The sequence below is a fragment of the Nelusetta ayraudi genome, unplaced genomic scaffold (genome assembly GCF_046127955.1).
Source record: "Nelusetta ayraudi isolate G7.1 ecotype Tasmania unplaced genomic scaffold, CSIRO-AGI_Nayr_v1 ptg000042l, whole genome shotgun sequence".
NCBI lineage: Eukaryota > Metazoa > Chordata > Actinopteri > Tetraodontiformes > Monacanthidae > Nelusetta > Nelusetta ayraudi.
In genome coordinates, this window is record NW_027466092.1 from 1,525,058 (window position 1) to 1,542,643 (window position 17,586).

At 46.2% G+C, this 17,586-nt stretch overlaps 1 protein-coding gene and 3 non-coding genes across 4 annotated transcripts; all 4 read right to left on the bottom strand.

The window, feature by feature from the left end:
- Positions 1-726: 726 nt before the first annotated feature.
- Positions 727-11,589, bottom strand: trim8b (tripartite motif containing 8b). Its single transcript, XM_076033555.1, has 5 exons — positions 8,287-11,589; positions 3,921-4,016; positions 3,493-3,758; positions 3,295-3,410; positions 727-3,098 (listed from the first exon to the last, which is right to left on the bottom strand). The coding sequence occupies exons 1-5, from the start codon at positions 8,890-8,892 to the stop codon at positions 2,347-2,349; spliced, it is 1,836 nt and encodes a 611-aa protein (XP_075889670.1). The 5' UTR covers positions 8,893-11,589; the 3' UTR covers positions 727-2,346.
- Positions 11,590-15,324: 3,735 nt separating this feature from the next.
- Positions 15,325-15,437, bottom strand: LOC142894419 (U5 spliceosomal RNA). Its single transcript, XR_012927900.1, has one exon. It is a non-coding gene; the product is annotated as a U5 spliceosomal RNA (small nuclear RNA).
- Positions 15,438-16,285: 848 nt separating this feature from the next.
- On the bottom strand, positions 16,286-16,399 carry LOC142894373 (U5 spliceosomal RNA). Its single transcript, XR_012927856.1, has one exon. It is a non-coding gene; the product is annotated as a U5 spliceosomal RNA (small nuclear RNA).
- A 609-nt stretch (positions 16,400-17,008) lies between these two features.
- LOC142894361 (U5 spliceosomal RNA) lies at positions 17,009-17,122 on the bottom strand. The gene has a single exon (XR_012927845.1). It is a non-coding gene; the product is annotated as a U5 spliceosomal RNA (small nuclear RNA).
- Between the last annotated feature and the right edge of the window lie 464 nt (positions 17,123-17,586).

The following is a 17,586-nucleotide window of genomic DNA, read 5'->3' on the forward strand; positions in this document are numbered from 1 at the left end:
GCTAAGCTAGCTAGGCTAACAGTCTACTCAGACACTCTCAAGATCTCTTCCCGGTTTTCTTTGAATGTTTTTATTTTCCTCATGTCTTTAGGTGATGACCATCTTCTCAATGCAACACTTCGACGTCTCCACGAAGACACACTTTGCTCTCATTTCCGGTCAATCCATAGCTAGTTAGCTAGGCCATCCTGTGTATGGATGGATGTTTAAAGACGAACCTCTGGTTACCTTCAGACTTCCACTCACGTCCTTCTGGTCCCCGATGGTTCTGGAGGACACCGGAACATTTAAAATGGTGGGTTTATTTCTGTTCCATCTGTCCAGAGGCTGGAGATGAATTAGAGCAGGAATGTGTTCCATCTCATGACATCAGGTCCTACTTGAACCGTCCAAGTGGTAGGAAGTTTTGTCCTATGAGTCGTGTGAAATATGGACGAAAACTTTATAAAAACAGGACCATCAAAAACAAATCCAAGAGATATAATGCTTTTCACATTAATTTATATCCCTGCTATTCAGGAAATATTGTTTTCATATAATACTTTTGGCTATACGTGTGGTTTTGCACTTCGGCACATTCAAATGGAGGTCTGGGTGACACTGAAGTGTGATACACTGTGTGCTTCTGATTATTTTTTAGTCATATTAATAATGCGAAAACAAAACTTTGACAGTCGCAAATCCACATGAACCCATAACACTTTGAAAGATTCAATGACAGACCAGTTTTAATTGGTTTGTTTATTTGGAACCCTTCTCCAAATCACTTTCGTAACTTTTCCATCTCACAAAATATTTACAAAAAAGATATTTTTTTTTTCCATGTTGTGTTTCCTCTTTATGTCGACTGTTGTAACAGCTCCGTTTTTTTCCTCTTTTTAATTTTTTTTAATTTTTTTTTTTTAGGGGTGACGTCAATTGCTTACGTTCTCAAGTCCAGTGTGGTTCTTTTAGAAAAAGTTCATGAAAAAAGTTCTTTCCACCCAATCTTTCATATGCTCATTTTAAAACTGCATACAGTTTTTTTTTTTTTTTTTTACCCCACTGTTCTTGTTTGGAGTGCTTCGAAAAAACCTCTTCCTCGCATGCTTTTAGCTGCAAACAGGAAGCCAAGAGCTCATGTGCTTATTGAGAGGAAGTGACATCGTTGTACATTTAACGTCGTACATAACGGCATCACCAGCTCCTCGAGATGCTTCATTGCTTTTGTCCGTCCAGTCCTGCCATTTCCTCCTAAAACTCAACGAGTCTCTGTGGGCGAGCGCGAAAGCCCAGGATGTACCAAAGAACACAAAGTCATTCTTTATTACTAATTGGAAACAGTCTTAGTCGAGAGGAGGTCTGTGTCCGGTGTGGAATCCTGGTGTTGGGGTGTCAAGGGGGGGTTAACGGGGACATGGGGGGCAGCAGGAGCGATGGTCAAAGTCCCAAAAACTCCGAGGTGGTGGGGAAGCCCTTCAGACACCCTCTGTGGGTCAGCATCTCCTGTCCAGGCATAACAAGGCATCCACAAGTGCATTGTGGGCGTTCCATGGAAGAGCGTTTTTTTTGTGGGTTTATTTGTGTGTCTGTGTGTGTGTGTGTTCAAGCTGGAGGATCCATCCCTGAACTCGGCAAAGAGACGCAATGATGATCAAACTCAAGAAACGCAAGAAAGAAAAAAAAATGGGGGGGGAGCTGCCCGCCGTCCTCTTTTTTTTTTGTTTGTTTTGTTTTAACCAAACGTCAAACAAAGTGAGCTGATAACATAAGGCAACTGACCTCAGCAAGGCTGGGGGGGGGGACGACAGTTAGCGGCCCCGGACCTGAAGGCTTAACAGTGCCCGGCGCCGCCGCCGCTCTTCCCTTCAGCTGCAGTGAGGATCCAGGAAGTGATGTGACTTCTTCACAAGTGTTTTTTCCCCCCACACTATCTGTCCATCACTTTCCTGCTCAATAAATAAAACTTGTGTGTCGGACTCTCTCCCCCCTTCTTGGGCCTTGTGTTTTTCTCTGCAGGACACCTGGTGTTGTGTCACGCTGAGCAGCCGCTCACATACTTCACATAAAAAACACACCACATGAAAATCACTGACAGAAGGAAAGAAAAGAAAAAAATAATAAAAGACGACAAAGAGATCGACCCTGCCCCCGAATGTGCATACATCTTCTAAATCTGAGTGTGTGTGTGTGTGTGTTATAGACTTCAATATCTGAAGGTGTGAAGAGTTAAACTGCATTGTGTGTATTATTTTTTCCTCCAGTTGCTTATCGGTAATAGTGTGCTATTTGGGTGACTGTCTCTAAATCTGAATGTGTGAGCGTGTGTGAGCGTGTGTGTGTGTGTGTGTGTGTGTGTGTGCTCTGTTAACTGGTGACATAGTGTTTTGTGGACGGCTGCCCGTACAGCCCGTAGAAGTCGGCGTGTCTGTGTGTCTGCGAGGCGTCGATCCAGTCCCGCACCGCCAGGCCCTGCATGGACGGCCCCCCCGAGGCCAGGCCCGGAGGTGGGGGGTAGTCCTGGGCGCTGACCCAGGGGAACGAGCCCGAGCGCGGGTACGGCGGGTGGCCGCGGTGGCCGGACACGGACGGTACCCCCGAGCAGTAGCAGTTATCCATGGTGCACACCAGGATCTTGCGGCCGCCGTACTGCGGCAGCACGGCCTGCTGGGAGGAGTGGGAGGAGCCACTGCCGCTGGGGGGGAAGTGGGAGGAGGCGAAGACCGAACCCGAGTGGTGAGTAGTGAGGGCGGCGGCGGCCGCGCTGCCGCTTCCCGTCCCGCCTCCTTCGCTCATGTGCGGCGGGCCACAGGGGCCCAGAGGCTGCTGATTGGCGGAGGACTGGCCCTCCCCGGAGGCGGAGCCAGAGCCCAGGTAGGGCTGCTTGGGTAACGATGAGGTGGAGGAGGAAGAAGACGAGGAGGAAGAGGTGGAGGAGGAGGAAGAGGTGGACGAGGAGGACTCCTTGAAGCCCTGCCCGGCACTCTTGCCCACATTCCCGCTGGCCTCTGGGAAGGCCGAGGAATGTTTCCGCTTCTCGGCACCTCCGAAGCCGGAAGTCTGACCGGTGGGGAAGGCGGGAACGGACTGCAGGAAGGAGGACGGAGGCGTGACCGGAGCTGAGGGGGAGGAGACAAAAACGACAAGGATGAGTCATAAAGATCACTGAATAGAATCATATTTATAATAATATGAGTACTATCATAGAAACCTATTTATATTATTAATGTTTATTTATAAAAATATAAATATTAGAGATAATAACAATCATCATCATCAGACAATAAAAAGCGTGGACGGCAGTTGGTTTCCGACCTTCCAGCATCCTCTTCAGGCTCTTCTCCCTCTTGGAGATTTCCGACAGGAAGAGTTTGGAGTTGAGATTCCCAACTTTATACGGAGGAAGGTTGCTGCCCACACATGCCTGAGACCTGGAGAGACACCGACAACGTCAGCTGGGGGAAAAACATCATCACCTCACGTTGGAGACGGACCAACGAGCCTCTGTCGCACCTGTCAGAGAGGATCTTGACCGGCTTGGTGTTCTTCATGAAGCTCAGCTCCTCGGCTTTGCCGAAGGCCGTGTGGATGGAGCTCAGCAGCTTCTGGGCCTCGTGCCGTTGCTCCCCCAGGGCCAGAACCTGGCCCATGTTCTCCTGGCAGAACCGAGCCTGAGCCCGGTCCAGAGCCTCCAGCGTGCGGCCCAGGTCCTCCTCCAGCAGCTCGTGCATCCGCTGGTACTGCAGACGCACCTCCTCCTTCAGCTCACACACCCGGTCCTGCGGAGACGGACACGGTCCACTCACATTCTCCTCTGGCTTATGTTGCACCCCCACCACACACACACACACACACACACACACACACACACACACACACACACACACACACACACACACACACACACACACACACACACACACAAGGTGGTGGAAACGTACCTCCACCACACACTTGTCCGAGTCCAGCTTGCAGAGCTGCTCCTCGATCTCCTGCACTCGCTCCTCCATCCGCTCCTGCTGCCTCAGCAGGCTTTGCTGTGGGGAGGAGACAGAAGAGGAGGAAACCTTTAGGACCTGGTGGGGTTGCTGTCATAGCAACCAGCAGCTATTTTTCTTTTTTTGTGCGTTTGTATTAGTACGAGAGCTGGAGGCAGCGGGAGGAGGTAAATAAATGGATGGCTCTCCTGTTCCACTGCCCTGCCGGCGAGCTTCTGCTTGGCACTCACTCTTCAGAAAATGCACAAGTATTTCTGAACACACACACACACGTTATTTACAGGATGGTGAGTTCATGTGAGCAGCAGCAGCAGCAGCAGCAGCAGACAACTGACGGTAACAGACAAACATTTTCAGGTCGGCGTCGGACCGAAGCAACATCCAACTGGGAGACCAGACCAGATGAGCAGTTTTCTGGTTCTTCCACAGAGGAGGAACGTCACAGCATGTTCATACAGATATTAATATTTAATTAATAATCCTCCATCAGCCTTAAATTGGGTAAGAATGGGAGGCGCTTCAAAGAAGGGCTAAAACCATGTGCAATTGTTATTGGTACAATAATGGTAGAAGTCCCGGCTTCTATTTTACCATTAAATATGTTGTTAATAATTCTATTATATTTATATTATATTATAATTATATTTTCATTTAATATTCCTGATGAAAACTGTTCTGAAATAGGGGATGGATTTTTTCAACTGTCCCACAATTCAATAATTAACAATGAAAGTGTTTTAGAGTTTTTTTCATGCGTCAACTCCATCATCATCATCATCATCTTCATCACCAGTCTGACTGGACAGCAGCTGATTTTATCATCAGCCATCAGCTGCTGTCGCCTCCAACTAAAAACCTGCTTCTGAGCCTCAGTGGCACATGGTCGGAAACCGCTGCCCCAGATACACCCTCCCTCCCTCCCTCTCCCTCCCTCCCTCCCTCTGTCCACACACACACACACACACACACACACACACACACACACACACACACACACACACACACACACACACACACACACACACACAGTGAAATGGTGAGATCCGGGACTGTGACCTGGTTGTGCTGATTGATTGAGTCAGGCTTGGAGCAGGAGCCAGGGGGACAGAGGCTCCGAGGAACCAAAGCCTCCCAGAGGGGGATGGCAAGCCAGCGTGTGGGAGGGAGGGATAGAAGCTGAGTGTGTGTGTCTGTGTGTGTGTGTGTGTTTGGATGGGGGTGCACAGAGAAAGAGAAGGTGCTCTTTAGCTGTCATTTCACCACAGTGTCGTCTCCATCACAGACACCACAGCAGAGCTAGCGGGGAGGACGACCGACGCCTGGAGAGGCTGCGGAACACAGCCAGCAAGGGAGGTGGACTGTGTGTGTGTGTGTGTGTGTGTGTGTGTGTGTGTGTGTGTGTGTGTGAACTGCGTGGCTCCGCTCTGCATTACCTCACTGCATGCAACAGGAAGAATGAGCTTTAGACTACAAATGTAAATAAAATAAAATAAAAGATACAAGAAAAAACACTACACATGTTAAGTGATTACGTGGCAGAAGGAAATGCGGCTCAAAGGGGTCAAAGCAGCTCCGCCTCACTCATGTCGTCAGCACTCTGTGGAGAATAACTAGCAGCTGACAGATCAACGTGATTTACCTGCCTGTGTTTGCAGTTGAGAATGTATGTGAGACTTTTCTAAAAGCAGCATTATTTTCTTTCTTTTCACCCTGGTGGTCCCACCAGGAGGGAAGTTGGCAGCAGCAGCTCCTCCCTGATGTGACCAGACCGAACTGAGTTTCTTGTTCAACACCTCAATAAAACCTCCTTTCAGTCGATACGCTGTTTCCCCATTAATCACTTAAGTGGCTCAGTTTTAAACAATAAAATGTCGCAGCCAACATAGATTAGAAAAATCTGCTCTTCTCTTTATTTCAAAGGTATTTCTTTGAAGAGCGTTATTTTAATTCTAGGTTTTAAAAAGCTTAGAGGGGATGCAGGCTGAAATACAGCAGAGTTTTTAAGTGATAAATATTGATATCTGCATCTGGGTCAAACCCAGAATTAATCAGGCTCTAATTAGCTCCCAGCTGGATTCTGGGTAATGTAGGAAGGAGCCGTTAAAGGTGAAGGAATTTGGATTTTTACAGCTTTTGGACATTGGACCGGGTTCCGGCCAGTGGGCGTGGCCGTCAGGGCGACGTGAAGCTGAGTCACATGGTTCCAGGAAACGGAGCCGGGGACGCGGCCGCTGACACCTTACGCACGGCGTGTGTAGGACGGCGAGCGGGATGAGTCAGACGGCGGTGCGGCCCCTTGCGCTTCCTAAAGCTTTCCTGCCACGCACACGGGCGGAGACGAGCGGCGGTGGAACCAGACGGAGCCACGGCGACGAGGACTCCACCCACCGGCTGGGAGGAAGCAGGTTCATAAAATAAAAGCCAAGTCGACTGCAGAATGAAGTGACAAATGGCTGTAATCCCCCCGCCGTCCTCTTCTCTACGCGCCCTCCCTCCCCCCACCACCACCACCGGCAATCCCTGGGCGAGGATGCACCTGTGCTGGGGAGATAAGGCCCTCTGAGGGCCTCCTCATTGTTCCGCCCTTCGGCCGCATTGTTTGTCATTCCAACACATGAGAGCAGAGGCCCAACGGATCGCAACTGAAAAAAATTCACAGGAATCTGGTGTGGGAAGAAAACACTGCTGCTGCTGCTGCTGCTGCTGCTGCTGCTGCTGGTTGAACCTGGCGGTCGGTTCAGAGTCGGAAGAGAGGTCGAGTGTGAGCTCATCAACAACTGATCAGGAACAAGAACTAAAGTGGGTTTCCCCCTGAGCCGGTCTTCACTGATAGCAACAGATTATCTCGCAATATTCTCGACAAATGCTCACCTCGGGATTAGACGTAGAACAAGCAGCCTCAAAGATATTTGGCCAAAAATGACATTCTTGCGAATGATAGATCAATAATAAAAAAAAAAATCTGATAAGATCTTGAACTAGATCATTCTGCATTTAACACTCAGCACACCGAGAGATTGTTAAAAACAGCAGCAGGCTGTCAACAATCGCCATGTTGGTGATGCTGCTGGTGGCCTGGTGTTCTATCTAATGGTGGTACTGTGGATGTATTCTAAGAACTGGATAACTGTCAGTATAATGGCATGGTGGATTTTTTTTTCAGTGGCCACTCGAGGTATTGCAGTCAAAAACCCCATGTGGCCCAAAAAGCATTTTTCCCTTTAGACCACAATACAAAAATAAACGTCTGTCAACCGGCTCACAGGACGCCTACAACTTGAGACACGGTTCATAAAAGATATTTCTATTTTAGATTTTTAAGTAATAAGCTGCATTTCCATGACAGTTTTTCGCAAAATAAAACCGATATTTCTAAAATTTCTACAAAGTACAGTGGCGATTGGCAGGTGTTTCCATTGAATAGTGTGAAGCACAATAGCCAGAATTCTCGTCAAATCACATCCAGTGAGACCCCACTTTGAGGAGGATGGAGGTACAAAACAATTTGCCTTTTCACTTGAAGTGAACCGGTCACATGAACACATATGTCACGTTTGGTGATGTGTAAATGAGAAAAAAAGTGTTTCTATCACACTTCTGCGATATCTTTTAGCAATATTTAGGAGGTTTTAGAGGTTACATTTTGCACAATTACAGGAGTAATGCAGCTATAGACTTCCAATCTTATTCAATCTTCCTAAAAAAAAAATGATGAAGGACAGAAAATCCAGAGAAAAGAGATTATTTTCTTCGCTCGTTCTGACTGGCTGATTTGTCCTGGTGCATCACTTAAGTTCCAGAGGCATGATGGGAAGTGACATTGCGGCTACATGCTCTGAGGGGCGGCATAATGCCGAAGTAACCCGGAAGCCGTTTCAAAGCAGTGGACTTTTTCAGCGTGAGTAACTCCACTGAAATGAAGGGGCCGCCATATTGGATCCTGGGGGCCTGGGCGGTTACGTGCTCCGACCCACAGTGGGTGCTGTGTGTTCTTATGACGGACTCACAATCTGTCTGACGAATGGCGGTTCAAGAGGCCGCCACAGGAGACAAAGTGGGTTTTAAAACATGTGGGTAGCTACTTTGGGACGACACGAACCGTGTCGCCATTAGTGTCAGTCGCACAAATCGCAAAGTGACGAGTGAAAATGTCCTGAGACACAATTACAACATCTGTCGAAATTATGCTACAATTGCAGGAGATGAAAACAGGAATATTCTGCTTCAGAGCTATTGACTGACAATAAGAATGTAGTATTTGTGAGGTCAGGTGTTGATGATGTGTGTATCTGCGTCGCCGCCTGCTCACCCTGATGTCATTGCGCCGCAGCTCCACGTCGCTGACGGCGTGGCCGTGGCTGGGCTGGCAGCGGGCGAAGCAGCAGTACTGGCACACGGCCGTCTGCTCGGCCTCGCAGTGGTACAGCCGGTACTCGTCGTGCTGCAGGCACGTCCACGACTTGACCGCCTCGGCCTCCACCAGCAGGTGGCCCAGGGCCGAGCACGGCTGCTGCAGGTGCGTCTGCACGTGGGACTGGCAGCAGGGCGCGTTGCAGCGCAGGCAGACCTTGACGGCGGGCAGCGGCGGGCCGCGGCGGCACAGGATGCACTGCAGCGCCGGCGCCGCCGCCTTCTCCACGCTCAGGGCGTTGTACTTCTCCACGATGTTGGACAGCTTGTGGTTCTTCTCCAGGCTGGGCTTCTGCGTGTACGCGTGGTTGCATTCAGGGCAGCGGGCCAGCGTGGAGTCCTTGGCCCAGGCCTCGCTGATGCAGCCCCGGCAGAAGTTGTGCTTGCAGGGCAGCTGGATGGGGTCGGAGAAGACGTGCAGGCAGATGGGGCAGATGAGCTCCTCCTCGAAACAGTTCCTCCACGTCTCAGCCATGTCTGAGGCCATCATGGTGTGGGCAGGCATGCACTAAATGCTTTTCCAACTCCTGCGAGACGGCGCGGTCTTCTCACTCAGAGAGCGAGAGAAAAAATCTCTCTCGGTGTCAAAATGCTTATTCAAACAATCTTAAAAAAAAAAAAAAAAAAAAAAAAGTCAATAAAGAACTACAACGGTGCTAAAACCTCAATGGGTCCAAGTTAGTCTTTACTTCTCGTCAGAGGATGAGTATTGCTTATTGCAGCAGCATGAAGGCAGATTCCAGAAAAATACAGATGACCAGAGAGGGCTTCAGGCAGGGATGACAACACCTCGGAGATTTCCGCACACGCACAACAGCAGGAGCTGACGTGATACAGATTACAGTTAACGGTGCTTTCCTCTTAATGGCCGGCTCACGCGGTGCAGGCCGGCCCTCCACAGCTCCTCTGCTTGCTGGCTGGCTGGCTAGCTGGCTGGACTTTGAGGCCTAACGGGAAGCTTGACGCCTGACAGCTACAGGTAACAACGGTGGCGTAACAGAAACAAGGCACAGAGAGAAGAGAAGAGAACCGACGTTACCGCCGTCACCAGGGCCACTCGATCTCAATGAATCTGGAATAAAGACACCTGATCCAGAACCACCAGGCCACCTGCTCCCTGTTCTTCTTCCTCGCTGCCTTGCTCAAGGCCCTTCCTTTAACTCTAGAGCTGCCTTCACTCCACTTCAGTGGCAGATTATGATTGACTGGAAGTGACTCACGTCAGCAAAGCAGGCGTGAAGCACCGTGAGAAGGTCCACACCCCTGCTGCCACTACTTCTCTCTCTCTCTCTCATACACACACGCACACACAGGTGATCTTTTACATGCACTCGAATCCGCTTCCAACAGGAGCTCAAGGACGCTCGATTCTCTGCGCAGCCTCTGCTAATCACAACACACCACAGCGGTGCGTGATGCGATGCTTTTGTCCGGGCGTAACGACTCGGAGTACCCGGAGGTTTCTCCTCCACCCGCGCCGCAATCAGTCAGATACCCTGCGGGGGTCCGGTGGAGGGAGAGGGAGGCTCAGGGTGACACCACCACGGCGGCCTCCGGAGCCGCACTCCGGCCTCAGCAGCGTCGTGTGCGTCGGATGGAGGACGCCTGATGCGCGGCCCGCATATTTGTACACAAGGCCTCGACACCAACACAACACAACACAAAAGCCTTGCGACGTCGACGGCAGGAGACGCGTCGAAGGAATCACAGGGGCGACTTCCTGTTTACTGCATAGCTGATAGTTTTAACGGAGGAATCGGGGCTCCTGCGCACCAAACAAAGGCTTAAGGGATCCGCAGGAATGTTGTTGGCCGCCTCGACCGAGCCTTCAGCTCCCCCCCACCTCCGGCCGACACATCTATCAAATATCTCCGAGGCCGAGCGGATCCCTGGGATTTAAACCCAGCTTTGCGGCCTCCGTACGACGCTCCGAATGCGCGACTCGATTCACCGGCGGTCGCCTCAGCCTTTAGCCGACGACATTTCTTATTTTACTTTATTATATTATTATTATTATTTGTTGTTTCTTTTAACCCACTTCCTTATCGCGACTGAAGCGTGTTTTCTCGCAGCGCCTCAGACGTCACCTCACCATTTTTCTACCATCGCTCAGGTACAGATAAACACCGAGCAGACCGGCCTCTCTTCTGGCCCAGCGCGGCGCTGCCAGCTAATAGAAGCTATCGTCATTATTTAATAATACATTTAAATAAAGCTCTGGCATGATTCTGTGTCGAATGAAAAACAAAATACAGATACACCAAAATAAACCCCTGCTTATCTTAAAGGGGACGTCGCCTTTGCTGCCCTTGTTAGGGGTAGCTGTCATCAGCCATCTTGTAGCTACTCGGTGTTTTCCCCGTGAAAAAAGGCAGGATAACGGCCGGCGGCGAGATCTTTGGCCGAGGCTGATGTCGACACCGAAGCCACACGGTCACATCGACGAAAAAGCTCCGAATTTACTGGGAGAGAAAACAGGCCTTTTGTCGATCTCGCTAGCTTCGGAACGAGAAGTCTCGACGAGGTTTCGTTTGGCCCAGATCTTTAAGCTCTCCTGGCTTCCGGTGTAGGTCCGTCGTCGTGTTTCCTCCCCCCCAAAAAATCCAACACAGTGGAGAAGAATAATTTGATGGTTTCCCCCCTCTCTCCCCTTTCTTTCTCTGTCTCGGTCGAGCAGGCTTTAGAGAGAGGAGGAATGCAGGCGAACTGGACGGTTCTCCAAGGCGACGTCATTGGAAGCGGAATGGCGAGGCGTTTCCGCTAAGCGTCTCAAAATAAAAGCCACACGCTCATCGCGACATGAACTTCAAGCACGTTCTACAACTAAATCGCTTGTCTGCAGTCTTTAAATCGATCATTTCAGTATTGTGGAGATCCCTAGATCGACCTCAAGCCATGACGCTGTATTTCTCAGGCTTGTTACTAACATCTATGCATGTATCAGTACCTCACATCACCAAGGGGCTGATTTACAGAAACGCGTGTCCGCCTAAGCGCCACGCAAATGAATGAACACAATTTCCTTTCCACCCTTAAACAATCACGACAATTTCTACGAAATGTTTTCTCGTGACATCATCGTTACAAAACCGCGTACGTATCCGTACCGTATTGTGCTCTTATTTTGAAGCTTAAGCCTTGTGTTTCTGGTATGATTCAGGCTGTTTCTGACTGACCTGACGCAGTTTCTCGGCAACATCAGCCGCCCCCTTCCCCCTTCCATCCCCTCCACCTCCCCCAACCACCCACCCCCCGCGCTCCCTCCTTCCGGATCAATGTTACGACGGTCACGTGACCTGTCATACAACTGATGTGTGTCACGTTTTAACCGAGAGGAGAAGGCGAAGTGGGCTGTGCCGACCTGGAAGCAAGGGGCGGGTACAAAAAAGCTCGAACGGCTTACTGCGTTTGTCGGGAGGGGGGCCCTGACATCCGTGACGCTCCATAGGACCAACACTGCATGACTGTCATGTAGCGCGTGTTGTGTGTCATGAAGAGAGAATTACTTTCTCTGTATCGCCGTTACAAGAAATATGACAGGTGAAAGGAAATCACGCAGGAATTTAATTGTTACCAATGGTTTCTAGCAACAATCTCTGTGTCTGTCTGTCTGTCTGTCTGTCTGCCTGAACTCACCAGGAATAATAAATCAAATGTGTATAGCCCAGGATAGAAAATGCAATTAGCCTCAAAGGGCTTTACATTCTCTACAGATGCAATACCATCCACAACGGTCTAAGCCAGGGGTGGGGCACACTTTTTGACTGGTGGGCCACAATGGGTTCTAGACAGAGGGGCCGCTCTGAGCAGGGGCAGATGGAGGGAGTGTTCTACTCACATCTTGGCCTCCACAGTCACCAGCAGGCACACAGTCGGAGGGTTCAACTAGTGCAAAAGGAGAGCAAATTAATGTCGAGGAGATTGGATCCTCGTTTTCGAGGTTGCCACAATGATGATGAATGTCGATTGAAAATGAACAAAAACACTACAACAAAATATCTGTTTTTGAAGCCCCACAGTATTTAACTCTTTATTGAAATTAATTTTAAAACACTGAAAATAATTAATGAAATACAGATATTTTATGACTTTCTTACTGTTAATATCATTTCTTCAAGTTCGGCGGGCCGGATTAAAAAGCTTACGGGCCGTAATTTTCCCATACTTGGTCTAAGGGCAGATACAAGTCTATCTTCATCAACTGCTGGCTGCCCTAAAGTGTATGTCAAAACGCACAGTTCTGAACAAAAAATCAGCAGGAAGAGCAGCGCTCCCTCTGCCAGGTGACCACACCTCCAGCCAGGTGTGGGCGCCACCTTCTGAGAGAGCCTTGCGTTTGTCTCCTCCCAAAACATGTGGAAGCTCCAACAAATAATCAATTTGAGAGATTTTTCACTGTAATCCTACAGGATGCTCCACTGCAATGCAAGATTTTTTATTCAATCTGAAAGTGTGTACATGTTGGACCTTTAATGTGCAATGCACACTAGTTTAACACCAGGCTGACACTAGCCTGCTCTAGTCACTTCAAAGCACCAATGTGTAAAATGAAATAAGGGATGAGATATTTAAAATCTGCAACATGATAAACAACTGTTTCAGTTCAGGATCCAAAAGGCCAGAGTTTGGGGAAGTTCCTGATTCAAAGGAAGAGTGAAGGGAGAGTGTTGTCAAGTTGTATGAAGCTATTTAAAAACAAACGAAAAAGACTGTTGGGTAAAAACATTTGGGAAATACAATGTACTTATGTGATAGACACATATTACAAAATGTGTGATGATTCATTTATTGTCATTAAATATACATTTCGTTATTTCTTGTGGCTCCATGCCCTTTTAGTAATTGACACAATATCTGGGGCATTTACTAGACTAACAGTACGAACAATGGTGGAAGCAAAACAGGAATTAATGCGCTTCTTACATTTCAGTTGGTTAGCAAGTACACAGAGGACTCAACCGGGTTAACCACTGTGCCCAGTGGCCACTCGGCAGTACTGCAGCAATTTCCCACATAGGACGCCATTATGAGAGGGATAAATGCAGGATTGACTGTAAGACTTGAAGTCTTGCAGGAAAAAAACCTATGATCACAAACTATGATCACAAATCTTTATTTTGATCTATTGACGTCATAAACAACTCTAGCATGGACTGGAAAGTGCAATACAGGCAATATAATGACTATATATAAATGTTTATTTGTGATACTATACATAAAACATCTTCAAATCACAGAATAGATTTTAACAGTTTTGGGTCAATATCACTATAAGGTGCCTTTGGGACTTCCCAATTTCCCCCCAACAAAGCAGAGATTTTCCGTTTAACTCCACATTTATTGTATTAAGTAGATGTTATGCTGTTAGAAATGCATGTTGGTCAAGCTCCCACACTTTTTTTTATAAATGAACTGCAAGCAGACAATGTACATGCAAACCACAAAATATGTCAACTCTGTCATGGACAATTTCAAAGTAGAATAAATACATTACAATTACATAGTGATCTTAAAATGTTTCATTTTCAGAAAGATATTTAGTTATTTTTTTCAACGCTATGTTTTAGTTAATGGGAAAAGTATTTGGATGGTAGTGAAATTCTGGAAAATTATTTGTTTGTCTATAAAATCATCCATTCTAAATAAAATCTAACAATGATCAAGCTTTCCAACAATACTATTTGGCCCTAACTTGTTTATAAAGGAATCACACAAAGAGTTTGCTAACTTATGAAAATAAATTGTTTATTTTCTTTGAACATGAAAATAACAGAGTGGACAGTAACACAATAAGTAAAAGTAATAAGTCTCATTAGCTAAACTTTCAATGATCTGACCTGGATGGCCGTGGCTCACGCTTATTTTCAGGAGTTTCAGCAGCTGCAAGGGATTTGGATGGTTTCTCTGCCTGTAGCAAAGCACTGGCCCTGTTTCTGGCTCTGGCTCGACTTTTTGCCTCTCTCCATTTCTTTTTTTTTTGCCCTCTTCTCCCTTTCACTGAGCTCATTGATACCCTTCTTCTTTCCAGTCTCTGTCTTTTTTCCATGCATCGCTTTTCTTCTCAAGATACGTTCTTCTTCTTTCTGGGTCAGCATCACAACGTTCCCGATATCTCCTTGCTATGTCAGCTCCTTCGAACTCATACCTTGAAAAAGACAATTCAACATATTCCCTTCAACACTTTAATTGGGAGTCCTGGTTAACCTGGCTTGCCTAATCAAATGAGGCTTGCTGGTACATTACTATGTATAGCATGTACTGTTATAAAATGTCTGTAATAGCTGTTGAAATGTAACGTGTGAAGTGTAACATTGTCAGCATGTGGCCTAAACTATGCAAATGGCCCACCCTATCATGGAAGGCTTGCTGACAGGGTGGACAATGTCAGAGTGGACATTTTTGGCAAATGTTAGCATTTAATTAGCACACGTGGACCTTACCAAAATGACAGGGGGGGACAGCAATTTCAGGGACACATGCAAAATGTTCAATATTAATATGAAAATACAATATACATAATGATTTTTTTTTTTTTTTTTTTTTTTAATCAAATAACGTGTTGTGACAGTAAGATAATGTAAAAAAAACAAACTGATTTAGTATGATTTAACCATATATGACACACACTCTAGTAAGACTTCAGAGTTTAATTATTCTGCTGCATTTTCATGATGACTGAATTATTCCAATGAGGACACCAAAGGCCTTTTATTAATCCAACAATGGAGGATAGATGTGACTGAAGCAAAAGAACAGTTCTGATATAATGGGACATGTTACTTAAAAGGAATAAGACAATGACATAAACATCTAAAAATTTAAAATGTACAGAGAATTCGCATATGTAAATGGTGGCCAAGAACACAGGAAGACACGCAGCTTAATACACAACCCGTCATGATCAGCCACGTTTCTTTTGTATTTCACAAGCATAGACAGCCCCACTTGCGTAGGGCATCAAAAAATTAGATTAAACTCTTGTTGTTCCACTCCACGGAAATCTTTAGTAAAAGGCGAAAGATTTATACGATCTGAAGTGAAACAAGAGCGAATACCGATCAAGGTGCAAACGGACCATAGTGATTGGCAGCGACACTACGTTCGGCGATGGTGTTCCTTCGGTTCCCAAATCAACCAACAACAAACTATAGCACGTTGACTGAGTACCAAACTAGCATGGTCTTCCAGATCGGCGTCGAGCTAAAACAAAATACGTAACTATTAAAATACGTTTGGTTCCATTTTCATAGTTTCGCGCAAGGCATGATGGGAATGCGCTACAACTTCCGGACCAAAGAAGCGTGTCGGCGCTTCGCCTACCTATCATCGCGCTTTTTGGAGTGTACGATTTTAGAAGAATTTATGCAACGACGGCGAACAGTTTCTTAATGTTTAGTGCAACAAACATTTTTTTGAATAAGAACGGGAGTTTCTGAGGGAACCATCCTTTATTTTTTATTTATTTATTTATTTATCGGCGGACAAGTTAACAAACAAGAGTTTAAAATGCCGATGTAGGAAAATGTTGATCCAGGCATGACACACAAAACATTACCAAAGGAATAACAAACATTTAGCACAGACATTATTAAAAAAATGTCATCCACGCCATCGTAATTTGTTATATTTGACCCGAAAACAAAAGCACGATGCCTCCTTTCACATTTGGGATCTTTGGCTTAACTGAATCACGATGAAAATGAACGGACGATATCTGATGGCAACAAGTATGACTGTAAATGTTGTAACTTTGCTACGTATAACTTCTCCAAAGTGTAAACTATGAATTGGCGAAAAACACCACAACACTCAATGTTAGAAGTAGGGATTTAATCAAATACTTCCGGTTTGATGAGAACTGCATACTTTGAAGTGGGTTTTGACTTGACATGAAAAGAAGCCCCACAAAAGCAGGGCATCGAAAAATTGAGTAATACTCTTATTGATCCTCTCCACGGAAATCTTTAGTAAAAGGCGAAAGATTTATTCGATCTGAAGAGAAATCAGAGTGATCTAACACACGACATAGTGAGGGCCTGGTCCCTTTCAAACTCATACCAACCTTCCCACTGGTGTGTTTTAATGTCACTAAAACCAGACAATTAAAGAAAGTTCAACTTCAGGGATCGCTCTGAAGCATCAACTTAAAGAAACACCACCACCAACAACAAAAACTTTACACTAATCAATAACTATATCGGGGCAAGTTTAACATTTGTTCCATGTGACTGTCTCCGTCGCAAGGCATTCTGGGAATCTAACCCCTGCGATAACCGACAGTCGTCGATGAGATAATAGAACACTCTGCTTTCACTGTACAACAAACTTATACTTATACTATACTATGACTATAATGTAATAAAACACACCGAGATGTATGGACGATCCCTAAACACAAAACTATAATTCTTTGGCGATATTCATACACAAACTTAAAACATCAGAAACATCTAGTGGTGACACACATTCGGTTTTCTATTGTGTAGAAGTGTGAATGAAAAATATTTGGACTACACAACACATATATGGTGAGGTCTGGCCAGTGATGCAGGTCAGGTAAGATCTTTAAGCATGTTCATTAAACGATACATTCATGATGGCTTTAATTTCACAGTTTAAGAAGCCCCACAAAAGCAGGGCATCGAAAAATTGAGTAATACTCTTAGTGATCCTCTCCACGGAAATCTTTAGTAAAAGGCGAAAGATTTATTCGATCTGAAGAGAAATCAGAGTGATCTAACACACATCATAGTGAGGACCTGGTCCCTTTCAAACTCATATCAACCTTCCCACTGGTGTGTTTTAATGTCACTAAAACCAGACAATTAAAGAAAGTTCAACTTCAGGGATCGCTCTGAAGCATCAACTTAAAGAAACGCCACCACCATCAACAAAAACTTTACACTAATCAATAACTATATCGGGGCAAGTTTAACATTTGTTCCATGTGACTGTCTCCGTCGCAAGGCATTCTGGGAATCTAACCCCTGCGATAACCGACGGTCGTCGATGAGATAATAGAACACTCTGCTTTCACTGTACAACAAACTTATACTTATACTATGACTATAATGTAATAAAACACACCGAGATGTATGGACGATCTCTAAACACAAAACTATAATTCTTTGGCGATATTCATACACAAACTTAAAACATGCATCAGCAACATCTAGTGGTGACACACATTGAGTTTTCT